Source organism: Nycticebus coucang, chromosome 12 (assembly GCF_027406575.1).
Source record: "Nycticebus coucang isolate mNycCou1 chromosome 12, mNycCou1.pri, whole genome shotgun sequence".
Lineage (NCBI taxonomy): Eukaryota > Metazoa > Chordata > Mammalia > Primates > Lorisidae > Nycticebus > Nycticebus coucang.
Window position 1 is genome coordinate 92,787,895 of NC_069791.1, and position 21,688 is coordinate 92,809,582.

The window sequence follows — 21,688 nt, forward strand, 5'->3', positions numbered from 1 at the left end:
TTCTGTCTTCTTGTTTCCTTTGGGAACTGTCCTTCTCTTTTTCCATATGTTTCTAGTGGGGCTGCCAATCCTGGTGCACTACCCCCTCCTCCACAGCCATGGGCTGTGACCCCGCCTGGGCCAATCACAGTGCTACATCCTCCCTTACACCTGCCATTGGTCCAGGGTGGTGCTTTAGAGGCTACCAAGGTCCAGGCTACCTCCATCCTCCTTGGGCTGCATTGAAATGGGAATTGCAGGTCACATTGAGACAGACTAATCACAGTATTTCATCCTTCCCCCTTTAGTCACCCTGCAAGATTTTACTTTCACTGTTGCTGTTCCCTATATGAATGTGGCATTTGTTAAGTGCTGTAATGTGCAGTGATCCCTTAACCTGGTGCAGTTCACTCAGCGATGAGGTCACACAACAGAGATTCTGTAAACTTGCCAGAAACCCATTTCAAATGGTCAGAATATTATGACCCCTTTTACTGCTTTCTGCAGGGCAGAAATCAGGCCATTTGGAAGTATTAATTAATTTATTTATAAACTTCATTTATATTATTTAGGCCACTGATGGAAGCTTTTCATTGATCTTTCATAGAAACACAGCTAAGGAAGTGAGGAAGCAGCATTCTCAAAGACAATTTGACAGAAGATCCTTTAGACATAGAACCCAAAAAAACTCTTAGCAAGAGCTTTTTCTTTTCTAAAACAGCTTTGTTGATGTACAATTTACATGCCCTAAAACTCACCCATATTAAATGTACACTTTAATAACTTCTGGTGATTCACAGAGTCATGCAACCATCACCACAATAGAGTTCTAGAACATTCTCCATCACTCCCCCGCCCTAAAATCTTTCGTGTCTATCTGCCCTCAGTCCCCATTCCCACCCTCTACCCCACTAACCTACTGCACTTTCTGTCTCTATGTATTTTCCCTTTCGGGATTATTACATATAAATGGAGTCATACCATTATGTGTCTGGCTTCTTTCACTTAGCATATTGATACATGTTGCAGCTTGTATCAATAGTTCATTCCTTTTTGTTGCAGAAAAGTATTCCATTGTATGGCTGTAGCAGATTTTATCAGTTCGTGTCCCAGTGGACTTTTGGATTGCTTCTGCTTGTTGGCAACTACGCATAATGCTACTGAGAACATTTGCATTCAAGTTTGTGTGGCGCAATCGCCCTTTAGACAATGCCGAATTCTTCTTCACCACAGAAGCAAGGTCTTTCCTGAAATGGTCCATGGGGCTTGGTGAACCTTGTTTGAGAACAACAGAAAGTGTTAAAACTCACCTGCTGCCGGGCGGCACCTGTGGCTCAAAGGAGTAGGGCGCTGGCCCCATATACCGCAGGTGGTGGGTTCAAACCTGGCCCTGGCCAAAAACTGCACCAAAACAAAAAACAAAACCCTCACCTACTGCCCTTGAGAAGTCAGAAGGTCTCAGGCTCTATTAAGGAAATTTTCCCACATTTCCCTTAACAAGAAGGAACAAGACCCAACGGTTGGGACTTCGCTGGATTGACAAATACAGATGTCTGGAAAAATCTCTTTTCTTATGGGGATTGTCGTGCTGAGAAAATGTAAAGTTGGCATCCATTAGGGCCCTGTCCACTTATGTGTAGGAAGACTGTCAGTAGAATTCATTCATTCATTTATTCAGAGACATTATCGAGTGCCTTCTACATGCTGGGCACTGTGCTAGATATTAGGGTACAGCTGTGAAATTAACAGAAAACCCCTGTGCTCACTGAGCTTACTTCTAGTTGGGGAGACAGACTACTAAAAAATACAACAAGTATAAGATATGTCGCAAGCTGATATGCATTATTTAGAATAATTAAACAGAGAAGAGGAGCTAGGAGTTCCTGGCAGAGAGGATAAAGTTTGCTATTTTAAAGAGAAAAGTCAAGGAAGACCAGATTGAGAAGGTGAAGTATTATCTAATGCTGTTTAACAAATTATACTTAGCTGCTTAAAAGAACATGCATTTATTATTATACAGTTTCTACGGATCAGGAGCCTAGGCATGGCTTTGCTGGATCTTCTGATTCAAGGTCTCTCACAGGATATTGATTGGGGTTTCAGTCTCATCTGAAAGTCAAGCAGGGAAGGGAAGGATCAACATTTTTTTTTTTTTCTGACTCTGCAGCCCTGGGTAGAATGCTATGGCATCATAGCTCACAGCAACCTCAAATTCTTGGGCTCAAGTGATCCTCTGGCCTCAACCTCCTGAGAAGCTGGGAATACAGTTGCCCACCACAACATCTGACTATTTTTAGAGATGGGGTCTTACACTTGCTCAGGCTGGTCTCTAACTCCTGAGCTCGGGCAATCCACTGCCTTGGCCTCCCAGAGTGCTAGGATTACAAGCATGAGCCACCACTCCCAGCTCCCCTTGTGCTCAAGAACAGCAAGAATGCTAGTGTGGCTTGAGTGGAATGAGAGGAGAGTAGGAAAGATGAAGACGAAGGGGTGAATGCTATGGGGCCAGGTTATGTAGGACCTTTTTCACTTTTACTTTAAGAGATGGAAATTTACTGGGGTTGGGGTTGAGCAAAGAAGTGACATGATTAGACTTTTTATTTTTTAAGACAGAGTCTTACTCTGTCACTCAGGCTGGAGTGAAGTGGCATGATCATAGCTCACAGCAGCCTCAAACTCCTGGTTTCAAGCAATCCTCCTGCCTCAGCCTCTCGAGGGGCTGGGATTCCAGGTCCATCTAATTTTTTACATTTTTTCTTGAAGATGAATGTCTTGCCATGCTGCCCAAGCTGGTCTTGAACTCCCGACTTGAGGCAATCCTTCTGCCTCCTCCTCCTAAAGTGCTGGGATTACAGGCGTGAGCTACCGTAACCCACCCTGGTTATGTTTTTATAACTGTATCAGGTCAGGATGGTTTACGGAGGAAATGGGGGGCCCAGTTAGGAAGCTAATGAAATAATTCAGGGGAGAGAGACAGGATGGCACCTCAACAAGGGCAAAAGTGATGAGAAGTGATCAAATTTCAGGTCTATTTTGAAAGTAAAAAGAACAGGTTTTAACAGGCTCTGCTGGTTGGATGTAGGGTACATGATACACACACAAGTGTTGTCTGGAAAGTATCCAGCCATGTAATACAGAAAACATGAAAAACAACAACTGGATACTTTCCAGACAGCCCTCATATGTATGTTTTTTTATTTCAAGGATGATTCCAAGGGTTCTGACTTGAGCGGCTTGAAGAGGGAAGCCAGTGGGAGAGGCAGGTATTGGGGGTCAGGGGAAGATCAGGGATGTGGTTTAGGAATACAACATTTGTTATGCATCTTAGAAAGGGGGAGAATTTTTTTTCTGCAAAGGGCCAGATAGTAAATGTTTTAGGCATTGCAAGCCATACAGTCTCTGTCACAGCTTTCAACTCTGCCATTGCCACATGAAAGCTGCCGTAGAACAAGTGTGTTCCAATAAAACTGTGTTTATAAAAACAGGTGGGAGGCTGGACACAGCCACGGTTTGAAAACCTCTGTCCTTACACATGCAGGTGGAGAAGGAAAGGCATATTACGTGTGTTGTCCTGGAGTACAGAGAAGGTACCTGGGCTGAGAACACATTTTAGGGATAGATAGACTGAAGAAAAAATAAGAGGTGGAGACGCAGAGAACCAGAGCATGGCTTAAGCTCCTGAATCCAGATCAGTCTGAGAGTCAGCAACATTAATCAATCAATAAATCACACGGATTCTCTAATGGCCTGGCAGCCACGTCCCCATCATAACTCTATTTCCATATGAGAATGGAAGAGGGAGTCTGGTGGGTATCTTGCCTTTTCTGCTATACACAAGGCTCCAGAAGGCAGGCAGTTAGTCAAGGCAGAGGGAGGGAAAAAAGAACATGTTGTCATGCACGATTGATGGGTACCACAATCATTAGAGGTGCTGGCACCAACACACGGAAACTGATCATTAATCATTACCAGAAATTACACAGCACAGAGGGTACCATGTGCCAAACGCTATTCCAGGTAGTTCTAACTCCTTCATTCCATCTGCACCCCAACCACCTGGCATGTACAGGCCCACTTACAGATGAAGAAACTGAGGCTCACAAAGCAGGTCAGCAGCAGAGCCCCTCTTTGAACTTGGTCTCTGAGACTCCACATTCTTGCTCCTGTGTCCTATCTGCCTTGGGACTGGGGCCATCTGCTGTCTGATCCTTTTTAAGCTTCCTAGGGCAGTGGGCTGAGGCCTTAGGTATGTGCAGGGGCAAACACCATCTAATCTAGATCCTCGCTCCTCTGGGGCACTAGCAGCACTGGTATCATCCATAGCTTGTTAGAAATACAGAATGTCAGGCCATGCTCCAGATTTACTGAATCTGCAACCTGCATTGAACATCATTCCCTGAGTGGAATGCACAGTAAATTTAGCCAGCATCAGAACCTCCCGGAGGGTTCCTTGCTCTCGCTGTGGGCAGGGCCTGGGATTCTGCGTTTCTGGCAAAGTGCCAGGCGATGCTGCTGCTGCTGGCCAGGGACCGTGCATTGAGAAGTGCTGGTCTATAGTACACCAGGTGCCGGGGATCCAGACCAAAACAAAAATCCCTGTCTTGAAGCTGCTCACAGCATCAGGCCCTGCAGTCTGCCTCTGGAGGAGACAACACAGCAGAGCTAAAGCTTCTTTCCTTGTCATAAATTCCAGGAAAGCAGATTTTGTGTGCTGCCCCTTGTAACCACATGGGTGCCATCAATGCTTACGCCTACCCTGGTACTCTCTTCTATTTTTGCAGTTAAATTTCATCTCTGTTCTTCCCAGCCCCAGCAGAGAGGGGAAACAGGTGGTCACTAGCTCTCTGCTAATAACCCTTCATATGTTTGCAGCCCATTATTAAATTGCCCTCAGATTTTCCTTTTTGAAGACTAAATAATTAGCTACCCTTTTCTGAATCATAGGGTGGAGAGGATTTGGCTGATTGTAACTGCCAGCCTCAGCCAGGAGCATCTGTAGTGGAAATTCTCCAGCCAACATGGGGACTAGGATGGGAAAAGGGTTTCAGGAAGTTTCAAAGGTTAGACTGTCAGACTCTTTCATCTGGGCAAGTTCCTTAGGAGTGTTGCCAGCAGAAAGCATGCAAGATGAAGAGATGGCTAGTGGGAGGCAGGGACCAGCTGAAGGTCAAGCATCACAGGTGAGTCAAACATCTTCAGGGCTTGTGGGCCCCTGTAGGCTCATCCCTCATCTCTGTGTAATCTCCCACTCAGGCCCTTTCTAGCCAATGGAACATCACTCATGAGGCAGCCTGGTTGGTGGCGAGCATCCTCCTGGGTAAGGAAGGGTGTGACCATGGCAAAGATGATGTTGCAGCATGCTAACATCAAGTTCAAACTTTGGTCCACCTGCATCAGCGTCTCTGGGAAGCTTGTTAGGGAATGCAAATCCCCAGACCTCACTTCTAAACCTACTTGCCCCAGGTTCTCTCTGTGAGGAGCTTGTGGTCCCCAGCACCTTCTATGCATAATCCAGTTTGAAAAGGACTGTCCAGTTGTATGATGAGGTACTCTCTCTTTTCAGTCTTGGCCAGGAAAAAAACAATGAAAATTGTCCAGGCAAAATAAAGAAACTTATACAGTTCCTAATCCATGGTATAACCTGTCATGTGTTTGTTTTTTGAAAATAAAAAATAGCAATAGCTGGCATTTATGGAATGCCTCCTGGGTGGCAGAGGGTAGACTAAGGGATAGTTTGACCCATCCGAATCCTTGTCTCCACGAAACAGTGACAGGATATCCCATTCACTGAGGAGGACACTCAGCCTCAGGGCAGAGTATGCCCGAGGTCACACAGCTAGTATGTGGCATGAGGCATGATGCACAACTATGTCTAGGGGTGACTCCAGAGTCCAGGCATTTAATTTCCATGTTATCTTTTCTTCTTCCTGGACATGCTCCCCTCTGGCAACTATAAAATAAAACAAGATACACCGTGACCACAGAGTAAATATATGCTTTCAGGAGAGAAACAGAACGAGTCTTGGTGAACTATGCACCAATGTTTCAGATACATTTTTTTTTCCCATTTGCTTTATTTCACACCAACCCTGACAAGAAAGTGTTATATCCATTCTGCAGATGAGGACAACTGAGGCTCCCAGAGGTGAAGTGGCTTATGGGAAGTCACACAGCTATTATGTAGGTGCGGCTGGATTAGAAACTAGGTATCTCGCTATCAAATCATGCTGCCCTCAGTAAGGATGGACAGGTTCTGACTCCCTGTTGATCATACTTAACAGGAGGCTGCCATTCCTATTTCACACGAAGCTATTTAATTAGCCTGGAGTCTTCTTACTTCCCTGATGTTCAGAAACTTCCCTTGCCCAGGGATACAGGTACAGCTATAGTGGGATCTGAAAGGCATGTTCTGGAAGCTGTATAATTGAAACTGACTTAGGAGACAAGTGCCGTCAGCCTGTACAGCAGAAATAGAAAGACAGCGAAACAGAATCTGTGTTGCCCATACGGATGCCAGCAACTGCTTTTGTAGTTCTGGCATTTTTTTTTTTTTGAGACAGAATCTCACTGTATCGCTGTGGCATCATAGCTCTCAGCAACCTCAAACTCTTGGGTTCAAGCAATCCTCTTGCCTCAGCTTCCTAACTAGCTGGGACTACAGGCGGCCGCCACAATGCTCAGCTAGTTTTTCTATTTTTAGTAGAGTTGGGGTCTTGCTCTTGCTCAGGCTGGTCTCGAACTCTTGAGCTCAGGTGATCCACCTGCCTCAGCCTCCCAGAGTGCTAAGATTACAGGCATGAGCCACTGTGCCCGGCTAGATCTGGCACTTTTTAATTATAATAGGTAGTTTCAGGACTGTGGTTTGCATTGCCTACCTATCTTCTTAAGGACCACGAAGAGAAGACCGTTAGGTGCCCTGTCTGCCATCCAGGCCTGGGGGTTTGAGGGGACACAGTGAGAAGCCTGGGTCCTTCCAGAAGCTAGAGATGTACAGGAGGCCAGAAGTGCCTCCAGGGGGTGACTGAAGCCTCATTCCCAGATCATCAGCTCTGAGTGTCATTCTGTGTTGGGAGGGGCTGAATTCTAGGGCCATTGAATCCACCCATAGGACATCTCTGCCTGGATGTTCTGCAGCCTCCTCTTCCTGGGCTTGGTGTTTCAGTCTCCCAGCACCGCCTTCTTGGAGAACAAGCTCCTCCCCCTCTAGTGATCCAGCTGGGGTGAGGCTTATAAGGTGCACACATTTCTGGTTACCTGGTTCAGGCTCATCAAGCAGAGTGCAGCGTCCTCTGGATACAGTAGGCAGGTGACTTAAGCAGGACCAGATGTTTTCCATAAGATTTGACCCTTTTGGAGCACAAACTATAAAAATTATAAACTTATGACCACTAGTGGCATTTTCCTGCCATGTGACGCAAACCTACTCCAGGGGAAAAAAAAAAAATCCAATGTTCAGAGAGAAGCTGTGAGGAGGAGAGATGCAGAGACAGAGATCCCTGAGGGCTTCAGTTGTGTCCACTAACTCCAACCAGGCCCGCAGAGTTTGCACTAGGCCTTTCCAATTAATGAGCTCATAAATTCTTTTTTGCTCAAGCTAGATTCAACTGGGCTTCTTTGAGGAACATTAGGTAATACATATCTGAGACTCAACATACCTGAACATAAAACCCTTCTCCAACCCCCACCCCTTTTGCTGGAGCTTTCACCCTCTTCCAGCTCCTCCCCCTCCACGATCTCCCCCCTGTACACTGCTATGGAGTGCTGCTATTGCCTTGATTCAAACTCACATCACTTCTTACCTGCATTATTGCAATGGCCTCCTCACTGGCCTCCCTGCCTCCAGATTTGACAAAGTCTGGCCCAAAGGCAGCCAAAAGACAGACACATTCACACCTATCAAAATTGTTCTGATCATGATTCTCCCTGCTCTTTTATAGGGTAACGCAGGAGGCTCTCTGGCATCTGGTCCCTCCTACCTGTTGGCCCTCACCCGGCATCCCACCCTCCCCAGGCTCCAGCGGGGAGTGCCACTTGCAGTCCCCCCCACCTCTAAGCTAATGAACACGCTATTCCTTCCTGCGTCTTGGAACCCTGGAAAGTCTGTTGAAACTATAAAGCACATCTCAAAATAATGTTTTTAAAATCATAGACTAGCACACATAGGATTATAATGAAATTATAATTACCTTGATGTACAGTTATCAAAATATTTAAACAAATGTTAAATACGGTCATGTAGGTACTTCTATATTAACCCATTAAATAGAAACATCTAGCGGTGGGCCTAATAGCTATTGTAATTTACAAGCAGTAAAGAGTACAAAGGAAACTCTAAGTCATTTGCAACAATTGCAATGTGATATGAATATATATGATTTCTGTTAGTGACAAAGTCCCATGTAAGTGCTAATATTGTGTTGGTTTATTGCCTGCATGTACAATGGAAGGAAATACTAAATTTCAGGAAGAGGTTAATGACAAGCCAATCTAACTTTTTTCCTTTTTCAGTTCATGGATCTCCTAAGAATCTATCCATGGACACCCCCCCCCCAGTTAAATATCCCTGAGCTCTAGAATAATCTCCCCATCTTCAGTTCTTTGGGCAAGCGACTTCACCTCTTTACGCCTTTTTTTTTTTTTTTCATCTAAAGAATGTGATAGTAATACTGCCTACTTGGTGGAAATCAAAGAATTAAAAGGTCAAGTAAAGGGCTGGCATGCAGACCTCAAAAGGGGTTAGTATGACTTATAAGAACACCTAGCAGACTCGTTAGCCTCCCTGACCTCCCCCCCAGAGAAGCAGCCATTCCCTCAGGCTCCACTCCTGGGTGCAGCCCACTCCTCACCAAGCATACCTTCCCCTCAATGCTGGAGAAACACTACACATACTACAATTGGGATAGATACTAGGAGCGCAGACAGGTGGGTTCAGAGGCCAGTGGCTCCTACCTCTGGCACAGCAGTGGCTCCTACCTTGGTACAGCAGCTTTCCCTCTCATCTATAAATTGGGGATAAACACAGCACACCCTCCCCCCACCTCAGGAAATGGAACCAACAGCAACAATAAAGCAGTTATTGAGCACCTCCTGTGGTCAGGCACTGTGCTGGCTGTGTCATCAAGGTCCAGGAGGAGGAAATGAAATGAAGTTCGTCAAGTGTTGAGCTCCATATGAATTGCATACTATGCACTACAAATTCAATACATCATACTTAAAATGTCTGAAGATTTTTACGCAAAATATAGTCTCATCTGTATATTACCTCTTCTGTTTATTATTATAATACTTATACATCCATTTTCTCATTTATTCCACAAAACAGCCCTGGAGGATAGGCAGGTCAGAGATTTTATGCCATTTACACTGATGAAAAGACAGCGGCGCTAGGAGGTTGAAATTAAAATGCTGAGAAGCTGGTCCCCAGCAGCAGGAGAGAAGGCCGGGCATTTTAAAGAGAAAAACCAGCGGAGGGCAATGTTCCGCCTCAAATCTGTCAGCAGAAAGCCACACCAAGCTCTGTGGCCTTGGGACGCGAGGCCTGGGGATGGAGGCCTTCGGGCCCAGGGCGCCCCAGCCACGCCGGCAGGAGGGCGGTGGACACGCCCGGCGACTCAGGCTCGGGTATTTGGGGCTGTTCGCGGGCAGAGGAGCGCGTGAGAACCCGCACGACACTGGGTGGCGCTGCTGCGCCGCCCCGCGTAGACCTGTTGCGTCCTGGGAGCAACTCCGGGAGGTTTAGGGTAAAGGGGCGCTCCGCTGTCACCTCGCGCCCCCTGCAGCCCCCGCCGCAGCACCTCCGTCCCGGCCCCCTACGCCCACCTTAACTCGGGCTCCGATTCATGCAGCTCCTGAGTACCTCACCGCAACCGTCCTAGGCGCGTCGGGTGGGGCGGGAATAAAGTTTTTCCAACCCGGTTTGGGGAGAGGGCTGGATGGGGAGGACCCTCCCCACTGCAGACTCGATGGCGGGCTGGACTGTGTCCCCTCGGCTTCACGGCCGCCTCGGGGGCTCTGCTTTCGGTAGGTGCCAGCGCCCGCGCGGGCCGGATGGGCTGACCTGCGCACCGCCCCCTCCCATCCCGTTCCCATCCCCTTCCTCTCCCCCGCCTCCCGCGCGCCGGGGCCCCAGCGTCTCCGCTCCGCCCGCGCCGGGGTCCCTGCAGTCCCCGCGGCTGCCCCGGGCTCCCTGCCCAGGCGCCCCGGCCTTATTCCAGCTTGGGGAGCGCTTCGGGGGTGGGGGGATCGCGGGACAGCGAGAGAGGCCGAGGCGGGGGCCCTGGGCTCCAGATTTCCCCGAACCGGGGAGGCGGCCCCGACTCCGGGAGCCAGAACGCAAGGAAAGGCAAGGACCGGGCGGCCGGCGGAGGGGCGGGTGCCGCTCTTCAGCCACGCCAGTCACGTCTGGGGCCACTCGGCTGCCTTTTTCTTCCTTTCCCCCTTTGCTCTCTCCCACCTCTCCGGTTGGCGAGGGCAAAGTGGCCTTGGCGGCGCCATGCCCGGGCCGGAGTGAGTACGCGCGGGCGAAAATGGCGTACATCCAGGTAGGGCTGAGGCTGGGGGCAAGGTCTGGGCTGTGGGTTGGGGCTGCCGCGCCCCCTCCGGCTGGGAGCGCGCGGAAGGGAGGGCACGCGCCTAGGCTCCCACAAACTTGCTTCGAGAAAAAGGGTGCCCAAGCGCTGGCAACCTGTGCAGAAGCAGTGGTGCGCTCCGGGAACAGAGGCTGGGGGACCCCCAGACCCCGGGATGCAGGGCCCTATGTGGACTCTGCACGCGTGTCCTCGCTTCTTGCGGTGGGAATGGGGGGTTGGGCAGACTTTTCTTCCCCTTCCCCCCGTCTTGGCACCCCACCCCAGGGGAGGGGCCGCAGGGAGGGCGGCCCGGGGCGCGCCAGTTGCAGTTACAGTGGTGACGGCTCTTGCTAATTGGCCGGCGGAGCGAGCCTGAGGCTGCTGTTCCGGCCAGGAGGGACAAGGACGTCGTCTCTCCCGTGCTGAGAGGTGGGGGACACTCAGAGGCCAAAGGCGCGCTGGTGAGGGGAAGAGAGAGGGCTGCTTTAGTTCATGGCATTGGGGTGTGGGAGATATGGACCCCCCCATCACCTTGAAGAAACTCCCTCAAAGATCTGTGAGCTGAAATAATTTACATGCAGCTTGAGGGGGGCAGGGTTGGGCTGCTTGCCTTTCTCCTCTGCGGGGAGAAAGGTGGCGACAGGTCAGCGCCAAGGTCAGGCGGTGAGACCCGCCGAGCTGCCTCTGCCGCTGGCTCCTTGGATCTGGGGAGAGAAGCTTATGGACTCCCACGTCCAGGGTGCATCTTGGCTCACATCTTGTTCCCTCAGCCACAGGGAGGGGGCTGCTGGTCGCCTGGTTCCCCTCTGGCTTACACGCTCCTTCATCTTGTCCTCAGACTTTTCAGCTTGTCGGGAACTCTGTGCTGGGTTACCTGGCAGAGCTTCTCCCATTCCTCTCCTAGTTTGATTCGCTGGATTGGCTTCCCTTTCACGGAATCGCTAATTCCTCTTCTCAAGTTCAGTGAAGGTCACATTTCCTATATACCCACTGTGTGCTGAATGATGTTGAGGGGCTATTCAATGGTCGCTCAACAAACACTTGGGTGACCACCTACTAAGTGCCAGCCTGAGGATACAGTGGTGAAAACGGCACAGTTCCCACTCCTTGGCATGCCCGGTCTAGGGAGAAGTGAGCATTGCAAGGGGCGTCTCTGGTTCCTAATGCCCACCTTCAGCACAGAGAAATTAAGTGACTTACCCTAGGCCATAGCCACACAGCTGCTTAAGGATCAAGCTGTGATCTAAAACACGGGATAGTGGGGGCTGGTGAGGGATATGTTAGGCAACATTTTCTGTAAAGCGCCAGATAGTATTTTTTTTTCCTAAAGAGCCACATGGTCTCTGTCACAACTGTGCAACTCTGTAGCACCAAAGCAGCAGTAAATAGGTGGGTGTGGCTGTGTTCCAATAAAACTTTATTTGTTGACACAAAAATTTGAATTGTATACACTTTACCCAAGTCAAGTAGTATTAATCTTCTTTTGAGTTTTTCAACCGTTTAAAAATGTACAAATCATTCTTTGTGGGAGGACTGTACAAAAATAGGCGGCAAGGCTGGACCTTTGTTTAGAATGTCTGGGTTCTCCTTCCCCTTTCTGGCTTACTCTGTTCTCTTCCATGGGTGTTAAACATAAGAACCCAATGGAACCGGTGCAGACCACCTTTCCCCTTGCTTTCATTTTCCATGGTTTCCCTTTGTTCTCCAACACTCATCTTATACCTGATCCTTGAGAAAGCTAGGTTCCTCAAGAAAGGCACGCGGTGGCTTTGTTTCTGGTCACCATGACTTTATACATGGTTTTTTTTTTTTTTTTTTTCCTTGAGACAGATTCTTACTGTGTCTCCCAGGCTAGAGTACCATGACATCAGCCTAGCTCACAGCAACCTCAAACTCCTGGGCTCAAGCGATCCTCCTGCCTCAGCCTCCTGAGCAGCTGGGACTACTGTGATGCCCAGCTAATTTTTCTATTTTTAGTAGAGATGGTGTCTTGCTCCTGCTCAGGCTGCTCTTAAACGCCTGAGTTCAAGTGATCCTCCGAAGGTGGTCTGCACTGGTTTCATTTCCCACCCTGAGTGGTAGGATTACGGATGTGAACCCTTGCACTGTTTTTTTTTGAGACAGAGCCTCACTTTGTAGTCTTCAGTAGAGTGCTGTAGCATCATAGCTCACAACAAGTGATCCTCTTGTCCCAGCCTCCTGTGTAGCTGGGACTATAGGCACCCACCACAATGCCTGGGTATTTTTTTAGAGACAAGATCTCACTTTTGCTCAGGCGGGTCTCCAACTTCTGAGCTCAAGCAATCCACCTGTCATGGCCTCCCAGAGTGCTAGAATTACAGGAGTGAGCCACCTTGCCCAGCCTAAATGGTCTTCTTTGACCACCACATGTCCAGGAAATGCTTCTCTAAGAGAATTGCTATGGATTGTTGTGAAAAGTATCACTTTATCCTTGCCCTTTAATCCTAAACATTTTGAAGCACTTTCTCATGTAAGCCCCATGAGGGTATAGCTTTTTGCTCCTTTGTTCTCTGCTGTGTCTGCCAGCACAATAACTGGTGCCTACTAGGTTCCACTGGGTCTTGACAACCATCTACTACCCATCACACAAAGGGTACATTTTATTTTGCAGCCAGGCACCATGAAAGCGTTTGCATGGTGTCCTATATCATCTCAACATCACCCCTCAGAAGTAGGGATTAGCCCTTCCACTAAAGAAGAGGTATCTGAGGCTCATAGGGGCCCCCTGACTTGCTAAGTCATATGATTTGTCATTGGTGAGGCCAGGACCCCTATTTCTTGACCCAGCTCATATGTGGCCCCTCAGCACCCTCAGATATGCTGTGTGTCTTTTGGAGGAGTTTGTGATTAGTGTCTTTGACTGTTTCCCAGACTGTGGTTTATTTCCTTAACCACTTCAAGGGTTTTGAATTTTTCACGAGCCATGTACCACCTGTACTATTATTAACTTTTTTTTTTTTTTTGCTATAAATGGACTCACTTTTATTTTTACTTTCAAAAGTCATATGACAAGGAAACTTTATGACACTGCCATAATAGAAAACCAGGATCACGTGATATAAGCAGAAGGCAACTGGAAAAATAAACACAATGGGAATAATGCCACATTATTACATTCTGGCTGAATATGGCCCTCTCCAAAGCTCTGAGCCGGGAATCTGCTTTCTTTGTTTAAAAGGAAGGGGCATGGGTATGGAATTGGGAAGCCATAGAAAGATGTTAACATAAGGTGGTACCAAATTGAGAGTTTCTCCTCCTTGAAAGAGAAGTGGAAAACAACTTTCTCTCTTGATTCGAAGTTGTTAAGTTGGAGACCCACCTCAGTTTACCTCTGGGATTCAACGAGGCTGGTTTACTTGGCTCATTTGGGAAGCCATCTGGAAGAGGAGGAGGGAATCCTGTGCCTTGGGAAGCTGTGAGAAGAAGATGGGGAGGGGGTGAGGCCACAAAAAAGGGAGGCCCTCCCTCCTCAGGAGGACCAGATTATGGCTTCCTTTGGGCTCCCTCTATTTGTGGGTGGTCATATGCAACTCCCCACCATCACCATTGGAGCAGAATTGGTAGGTAGAGCCTCCAGGAGGGCGGGGGAGCCAAGTAACATCCTCTCCCTGCCTGGCTGCACGATAGCTAATCATGTCCTTCTGGGTTGGCTGCGTGGCTATTTCTGTATAGGAAGGTTTGCTATTCTCCTAAAGAGTGGCTGCATTGGATAGCATGACTATCTATCCACCCGCTCTGATTCATAACAGCATACGGTGCAAATCAAATCGAAATGCTAAAGTTTCCCATTTATTCGGTGTTGGTTAACCAGGAGGCTACCAGCAGCCCTGAAAATAGCAACACCTTGTTAGGAAGTCAGCTCCCTTCCCAGGATGGTAAGTGGAAAGATGCAGGGCTTTTTTTTTTTTTTTTTTTTCCTTTCTTTCTTTCTTTTTTTTTTTCATTTGAGTTGCTGGAATATTGCTAAACTGGTCTTGTCTGTCTCTTTTTGTAACCCTGTCGTCCCCTTACACTCCGTGGCTGCATCATGGATCTCTAAAAGGGCAGTTGGAACCATTAAACGAGGTGGGTTCATTTGATGATTTGTTTGATCTGGTTTCTAATCAAGAAATGCTTGCCTTTGGTTTTGGAGTCTAATAGAGGGCTGTGTGGATACTGAGTATCAAACAAAAACCTGATGTTGATAATAGCACAGATTCCATCCCTTTCTACTGGAGGGGGAGCCCAGTGGAAAGACACTAGTTGATAAGTTTCCCTCCCCAGCCCTGCTTATTCCGTTTGATTATCTCTGTTTCATGTCACTGAGGGTATTTTTGTTTAATATTTTTCTTTGCTTTCAAGAAGACAGAGTAATATTCATTGTGTTTCGAGAACATATTGTATAGCCCTTCTGATGTATAAACCACCCACACATCAAGAAAGATGTTCACATAAACTACAAAAGAAAATACCTGCAAATGTTTTGCTTGCTGCTAATGGCTCCAGTGAGTTGATGTTTGCTATCTTTGTGCCTGCAGTTGGTAAATAGAAATGGAAAACATTTTGTTCTAAGCGCTCAGCAGCAGAGCCGGAACTCCTGACCGTCTTTAATTCTCATCAGGGATCAGCTTGTAATTTTGGGACTTGTCTCTCCTCTTTCCCTTCCCCACTCTTCTCACCTCCCGGTCCTCCTCCCTCTCCCGCTGCCCGCCTCCCCCAATGGCCTCAGGGTTTTCTTTCCAGAATCTCTGATCTGCTGCTGTGCAGATGGACCTGCAGGCACTGCTGTCAGAAGTGCTACGAGTCCAGCTGTTGCCAGTCAAGTGAGGATGAAGTTGAAATTCTGGGACCTTTCCCAGCCCAGACGCCTCCCTGGCTGTAAGTAAAACTGCTTGAAATCAACCTCAAGAGCTTTCTTTTTTCTTTTCCTGGAGGGAGTTGAGGGATGGGGGGGAGCATCTGGGCCACAGGAGGGAAGATTTGGGGATGTGCAAGAGGGGAGGCTGAGTTTCCATTGACATCTTTGCTGTGGATGGAGATGCCTTCTTTGCTCCTCACGTAGTTTGGCAAGCTGGTAAGACCAGCTGGTGGCGAGGTTTTAGTTCAGCTGGTTTCCCATCGGGCCTTCTGAGATACGAACCGTGTAACGCCAAGTGTGTGGGCACTGTCAGTCACACGGAGAGTCGTTCCAAGCGAAAAAGAGATCGTGAGCTTCTCTGTTCTTCGAGGGCTGACCAAATTCTGAGTGTTTCTATCTGAGCCGGTGTGATAGATTGTCTTAGCACCCGGCCCAGTGCCTGCCCATAGTAGATGCTCAATAAATATTTGTTGCACGGCTGGGCGGATGAACAAACAAGTGCCTTTTTGCCAGTCTGAACGAGAACTTCAGAAACAGGGAAGCAGAAAAGCACCTCCAGGCTCCATCCTGTCCTCCAACGCTGTTTATGTTCTCTATGGCATCTTTCATTTTATTTCCAATTTGCTCTCCTCCCGCGCCTGCATACAACATCTCCATCTGCCAGTCGCTCAGATATTTTGGGAATGCAGTTTTGAAGCTTCTCAGCCACGTGTCTGGTCCACCTCTCCGTGGCTGCGAGAGTGATGTGGTCAGAGAGTCTGGATGTACCCAAGAAGGTTAGGGCTAGGAAGGGCTTAGAAGGGCTTAGAAGTCATCAAGTGCAACTTCTCATGATCTGTAGGGGCAAGACCAAAGAGGGAGAGAGACAGTCTTAGCTAAATATTTGGGCTCAGATTCCATAGCTCTCTAATGCCCTGTTTTCCCCTCCAAGTTGGGTTCATGCCTCAGACCTCTCATTTTCTCTTCTTAGAAGCAAGTATTGAATATTTCTCTAGTCAAGTGGCTTTGTGACAGACCGTGGGACTTCAATTCCTGTTTCTACTGCTTTTCTCTAGTTCTGTGACCTTGGGCAAGGTGTTTGATGACTCTGTGCCTTGATTTCCCCTGTGTAAAATGAGAATGAGAAAAAGAACAGTATTTATCTCATAGAGTTGTTGCAGAGATTAAATGAATTTGTATATGGAAATGTAGTTCAGCATGCTGGGCACCTTGTGTTGGGAATCACAAATGCCAGTGATTCCTTTTACCCCATTTTGGTCTTAGTTTTTTCATCTGTAAAGGGGCAATAACAAAGAACTTCTAGGGTTATTAAGTAGAGTTAATGAGATCTGCATACAACTCTCTTAGCACAGTCAAAGCTCTGTAAATATTCATTTATGTTATTATTAGGTATTGGTAGAGATTTATTCATTTAATATGGTAAAGGCCATATTAACAGACCTTTCCATTATTCATAAGTTGTGGCCTGAATCCTGTGTGTAGAGTTGAGATGTTTGGTAAAAGTAACTCCTTAATCAAGAAATAATTCCCATTTTCCAGTGGTCTGTGTGGCAGAGGTTAGCTTAGCCCATCTGGTATCTTTAAAGCTATGCTCACAAGAATGCCAACTCTGTGTGGGCAGGGATTTTTATCTGTCTTGTTAACGCAAAAGAAAAACGATGTTGTTGACCAGCTGACTAACCTACGGGCAAAAATTGAATTCTGAAAATGCCAGTCATCGGTTGAAAAACTAATCACAGTTTCTTTTGTCGTTATTTCTGAAGTACACAGAGTGCCAGGCCCTGTGATAAGCACAAAAGGGTCACATTACCATGCTTAGGGGATTTTTAAATCTTGTGTAGGAGAAAAGACAGATATGTAAGTCCAGTCACCCGCTGGAGTTGTGCCTTCATACTCGGCATACTATATATGACAGTCCTGCATAAGGTCTTACTATGAAGGAAGCCAGGGATAATAGCTTCAGGCATAGTTGGATCCAGGGGGCAAACTGTATTATTGGAGTCCCCCCTTCTGTATTGACCTCACTCTGACGCTTGCTTTCTCTGCAGGGTGGCACTAGACTTAACATTCTGTTGGCTCTCACTGGCCTGGCTTGGATCATGTACCAGTCACTGGACCCAACTTTCACTTAGAGAAACCTAAGTATAGGCTAGAGTCAGGCTGGGTTGCCTGCCCACCCTGGAACCAGGGAAAAGGTCACCTAAAACACATGAATTCAGCTGGTAGACCAGAGGTGGGCAAGCTTTTCTTGTAAAAGACCAAATAGTAAACATTTTAGCCATATGGTTAAACCATGGGCCATATGGTTGGTATGTATTGCAACTACTTAACTTTGGCCATTTGCAAAAGCACCCATAGACTATACGTAAATGAATGGGGATGGCTGTTTCCAGAACACTTTATTTACAAAATCAGGCAGTGAACTTGGCTCTGGAGGTAATCCCTTGTGACCAGAGATGAGGGAATGGACTCTAGGGGGAACAAACACTACAAAGGGACATTACAACTAGAAAGAGTTGGGGCACTGGGGGGATGGGAAAGGAACCTGCAAGTTCAGATTACGTAGAGTTTTCAATGCCAGATTAAGGAATTTAGATTTTCTTTTGTAGCAGTGAAGACCCCACCTAGACACGAACAATCACAATCAAGTTACCTGTTTGCCCCCAGATATGCAATGTTGAGTGTTGGAGATGCTCAGCCTAGGTTCTAACCCTGAGTTGGAGGACAGTTGTGTTTTTTTTTTTTTTCCCTTGGCTGCTGACTGTTTTTGCAAGCAGGAGACTTGGAAAAGTGGGGGGGCAAGAAGGTTGGGACCCTCTGGGCAGATACTTCTTTTGGTTTGGCCACAAGTAGAAAAGTGGGCTGGGATTTTCCCAGCAGGGCCAACACGCCACACAATTCCAGGTGGCACCATTCACATGGTGGCCGTTATGAATGGCAATGTCTAGAGTTGTGCAGTCGACAGCCTGAACAGCTGAGCATAACTGCTGTGCCTCCTGGAATGAACCAGGTCTTTCCTGAACCCCAGGCAGTACTTAACACGTCTTGGGACTCCACATAATGCAAAATGGTAAGGGAAATCTGTAAAGGGGAGATGGATTAAATCATTCAAAAAGCTAATTTACAGCTTGTGCTTTCCCCAGATTTATTTACCAAGTGGGCAGTTACATGTTATCAAACAGGCAGAGAGTAAAAATGTCAAGTGTATGGGCTTTGCAGTGCTATTTCTACAGTGACATCTGAGCCAGAACCATAGGACGTGCCTCTGTGTACTGGCATGTGACATAAGAGCTGGCTGTTAGTATGTGCTCTGCATGGGAGACACCCCATTAACCGTCACACATGATTATGACCCCCGTGCTCTTAGCTTTCCTTGGCTGGATGGGGCTGGTGGAGGTCAGGAAAACTGCACAATCTGACTAGTTCCTTTTGGAGCAGTGCCAGAATAACCCTTGTTGAAGAGTAAGCTGAGGTCAAGTTGTTTATTTGTTTGTCCAGAAAGCATGTGTTGAGTACCTACTCTGTGCAAAACCCTCAGAGATCCCTCAGAGAAGCCCTGCTCAGCAGTGGAGTGTGCGAACCAGGGTTTAGATTTGCTGGGCTCAGCTTGGGTTCTACCACTCAATAGTGCTACAGATTAGTTATCTAGTCATCTCTCCACCCCATCCAGGGCTTCCATTTATTGTCTGTAAAGGGGTAGAGGTAGTTAATAACAACTCCCTCCTGGATTTTTTTTTTAAATTTTAGACAAAGTCTTATTCTGTTGCCTGAGCTAGAGTGCAGTGGCATCATCGTAGCACACAGCAACCTCAGACTCCTGGGCTTAAGTGATCCTCCTGGCCCTCGCCTCCTGAGTAGCTGGGAGTATAAGTACACACCACCATACCTGGCTAATAGTATTAAAGTTTTTTTTGTAGAGACAGAATCTCACTATATTGCTCTGGCTAGTCTCAAACTTTTAGCCTCAAATGATCCTCCTGCCTCGGCCTTCCAAAGTGCTGGGATTATAGGTGTGAGGTACCCTAACCAGCCAGGGAGAAATGAGATGGTTCACATGGAGCCTTTAGCACAGAGCCTGGCACATAGTAGGTGTTAGGACCTGGTATTTTTGATAATGATAAATACAGATGCCACCATTCAGAAGTATGTTCTGTTATGGAAATGGGTGACAAGACATCCACTGGGACAATTGTGCCACAGATGAATCAGATAAGGGCCACAAAAAAGGCGCATCCATCTGTTCGTCAATTGAGAGAAGACAGGTGGAATGCCCAAGCACGCCAGGCACTGTGCTAAAGCCAAGTCAGCTGTGGTAACCACAGCACACATGTCCCTCCTATGTGGGGCTGTGGCTTAGCGTTAGATGCAGAAGATAAGCCAGGAAGCCATAACTAAAGATGAGCTGTGGGCCAGATTAGGGAGGGAACAAAGAAGGTGTCAGGATAGGGGCTGATAGGGATGAGTGAGCTGACAGGGGCAAGGTGGAAGCTCTAACGCAGAGACCTGAATGATGAGATGGAAGCAGACAGGTATCGGGGCCAGGAAGAGCCTTCTGGCTGAGCATGGCAGAGGGCCAGGAGGCCTGGTGGCTATGGGTGGGGTTAGAGAGGAGCAGCTTAGGGCAGGCTTTAGAGGGCAATGGCATTAAACCTGATCCTTGAGGCCTGGTGGGACTTCGTAGGCGGAGGTGGCTGCTGCAGTTCAGGTGGCAGCTGGGATGCAGGGCCACGCAGGTGGACAGGTGCCCCAGCGGCCATGACATTTTGGTCCTGCCTTCCTTGGAAGATGGTGTGGCTTTCATTTACAGGAAAGAGAGAAGAAAGAAGGATGCGGTATGATTCCATGGCTTTGCCCCCACGACCTTGCTCCCCACCCCCTCATTTCGTCCACTCTCTTCACCTCTTATAGACCAGGAGCAAGAGGCAAGCAAATATTCCATTTTCCCCTTATGTCATACCCAGACTTGCTTTGGCCGTGACCCTTATGTCACTTTTGAAGAGCATCACATCAGTCTCATTTCATGCACAGGCTGCATCTGAAGACCTCATAGAATTCAAAACTTGCATTTTTCAAGATGAGTTTCCCTGCAGGCGTAAATGTCAAGTTGGGGGGGATGTGGTCTCAGAAGGCATAAATCTATGACCATTAAGGCTTTGGTGTGTGTCATTAGCAGCATCAGTCTCAAAGCCACATTGCCAGCTTTTGCTACTTCCTTTCCCTCTCCCACCTTCTCCATTCTTACCTAGAGTATTGGCGGGGGCAGGTTATCTTAAAGTTACTTTGCCATAATATGGGCTAAGTTAGTCATAGTGGCATGTGCTTGTATTCCTGGCTACTCAGGAGGCTGAGCCAGGAGGGGATCACTTGAGTCCAGGAGTTCGAGGCCAGCCTGGGCAACATAGTGGAACTCTGTCTCTTCAAAAATAATTTAAAAATAACTTTAAAAAAGTACAAAAATAAAATATGTCAAGCACATACCTACTGCATACCAAGTATATGTTAGCATATGTGTTAACTCATTCTGTGTTTACAGCAACCATATAAGGTGGTTATTGTTCCCATTTTATAGATGGGAAAACAGAAGCACAGAGAAGGAAAAGGGTGTTCCCAAAGTCACCCAGCTAAGGTTCAAACCCAGACGTTGTGCTCTTAATTACTACCCTATATCATCTTCTCCTTCCCTGTTTTTCTTTTTTTTTTTCCTTCCCTGTTTTGAGTTTCTTAGCACTTACCTTCACTGGGAGCACAATGAGTGTTAGGTGCTTCTGCTAATTCATAGCTGTTTCTTCACACTGAACTTCTGTTCTTAAATCGTTGATTCTCAGGGCCACTTTGTAGCTGTAGCTCTGCCACTCAAAGAACCCTTGAGTGACGTTGTTATAGGATATTTTAAAAATATGTGAAATTATAGACACAGTGACTGTTAAAATCGCAGGATACTTGCCACCAACAGCTGTTTGCAGAAGTTTTGCATCCATGTGGACAACCACACGGTTCACTCCAGGCTGAAGAGTGACACATCTCTGGCCTCACTTAGTCAGAGTGGCGCCCCCATGTGGCAGTAGTCTGACTTTACACATCCCTGCACCCAACCCCAGCTTTCAAATTAAGCATGTTCTTGACAGATTGTTCTATGTTGGGGACCATTTCTTGGTATCATTTCACATTTTGGGCAACAAGCAAGATGTTGTTGAGAGTTGAAGGATACAACACTATTTCAAATTTGCATTATTCCAAGTTACATAAAATGGGTCTGAGAGCTGTTGTTCATCAGGCCAGTCCC

General features: G+C 47.4%; 1 protein-coding gene across 7 annotated transcripts in view; it reads left to right on the top strand.

Annotated features, from left to right (window-relative positions):
• Positions 1-9,466: 9,466 nt before the first annotated feature.
• The window catches only part of SYT17 (synaptotagmin 17), an 83,503-nt gene continuing 71,281 nt past the window's right edge, over positions 9,467-21,688 (top strand). The window contains exons 1-3 of one of the 7 annotated variants that reach the window (XM_053556849.1): positions 10,109-10,520; positions 14,616-14,633; positions 15,277-15,425. In XM_053556849.1, coding sequence (XP_053412824.1) covers positions 10,506-10,520; positions 14,616-14,633; positions 15,277-15,425 — 182 coding nt within the window. In that variant the 5' untranslated portion in view covers positions 10,109-10,505. Of the gene's footprint in view, positions 10,000-10,108; positions 14,444-14,610; positions 15,426-21,688 lie in introns of those variants that run through there. The other 6 variants (XM_053556848.1, XM_053556850.1, XM_053556853.1 and 3 more) reach the window with 6 other exon arrangements.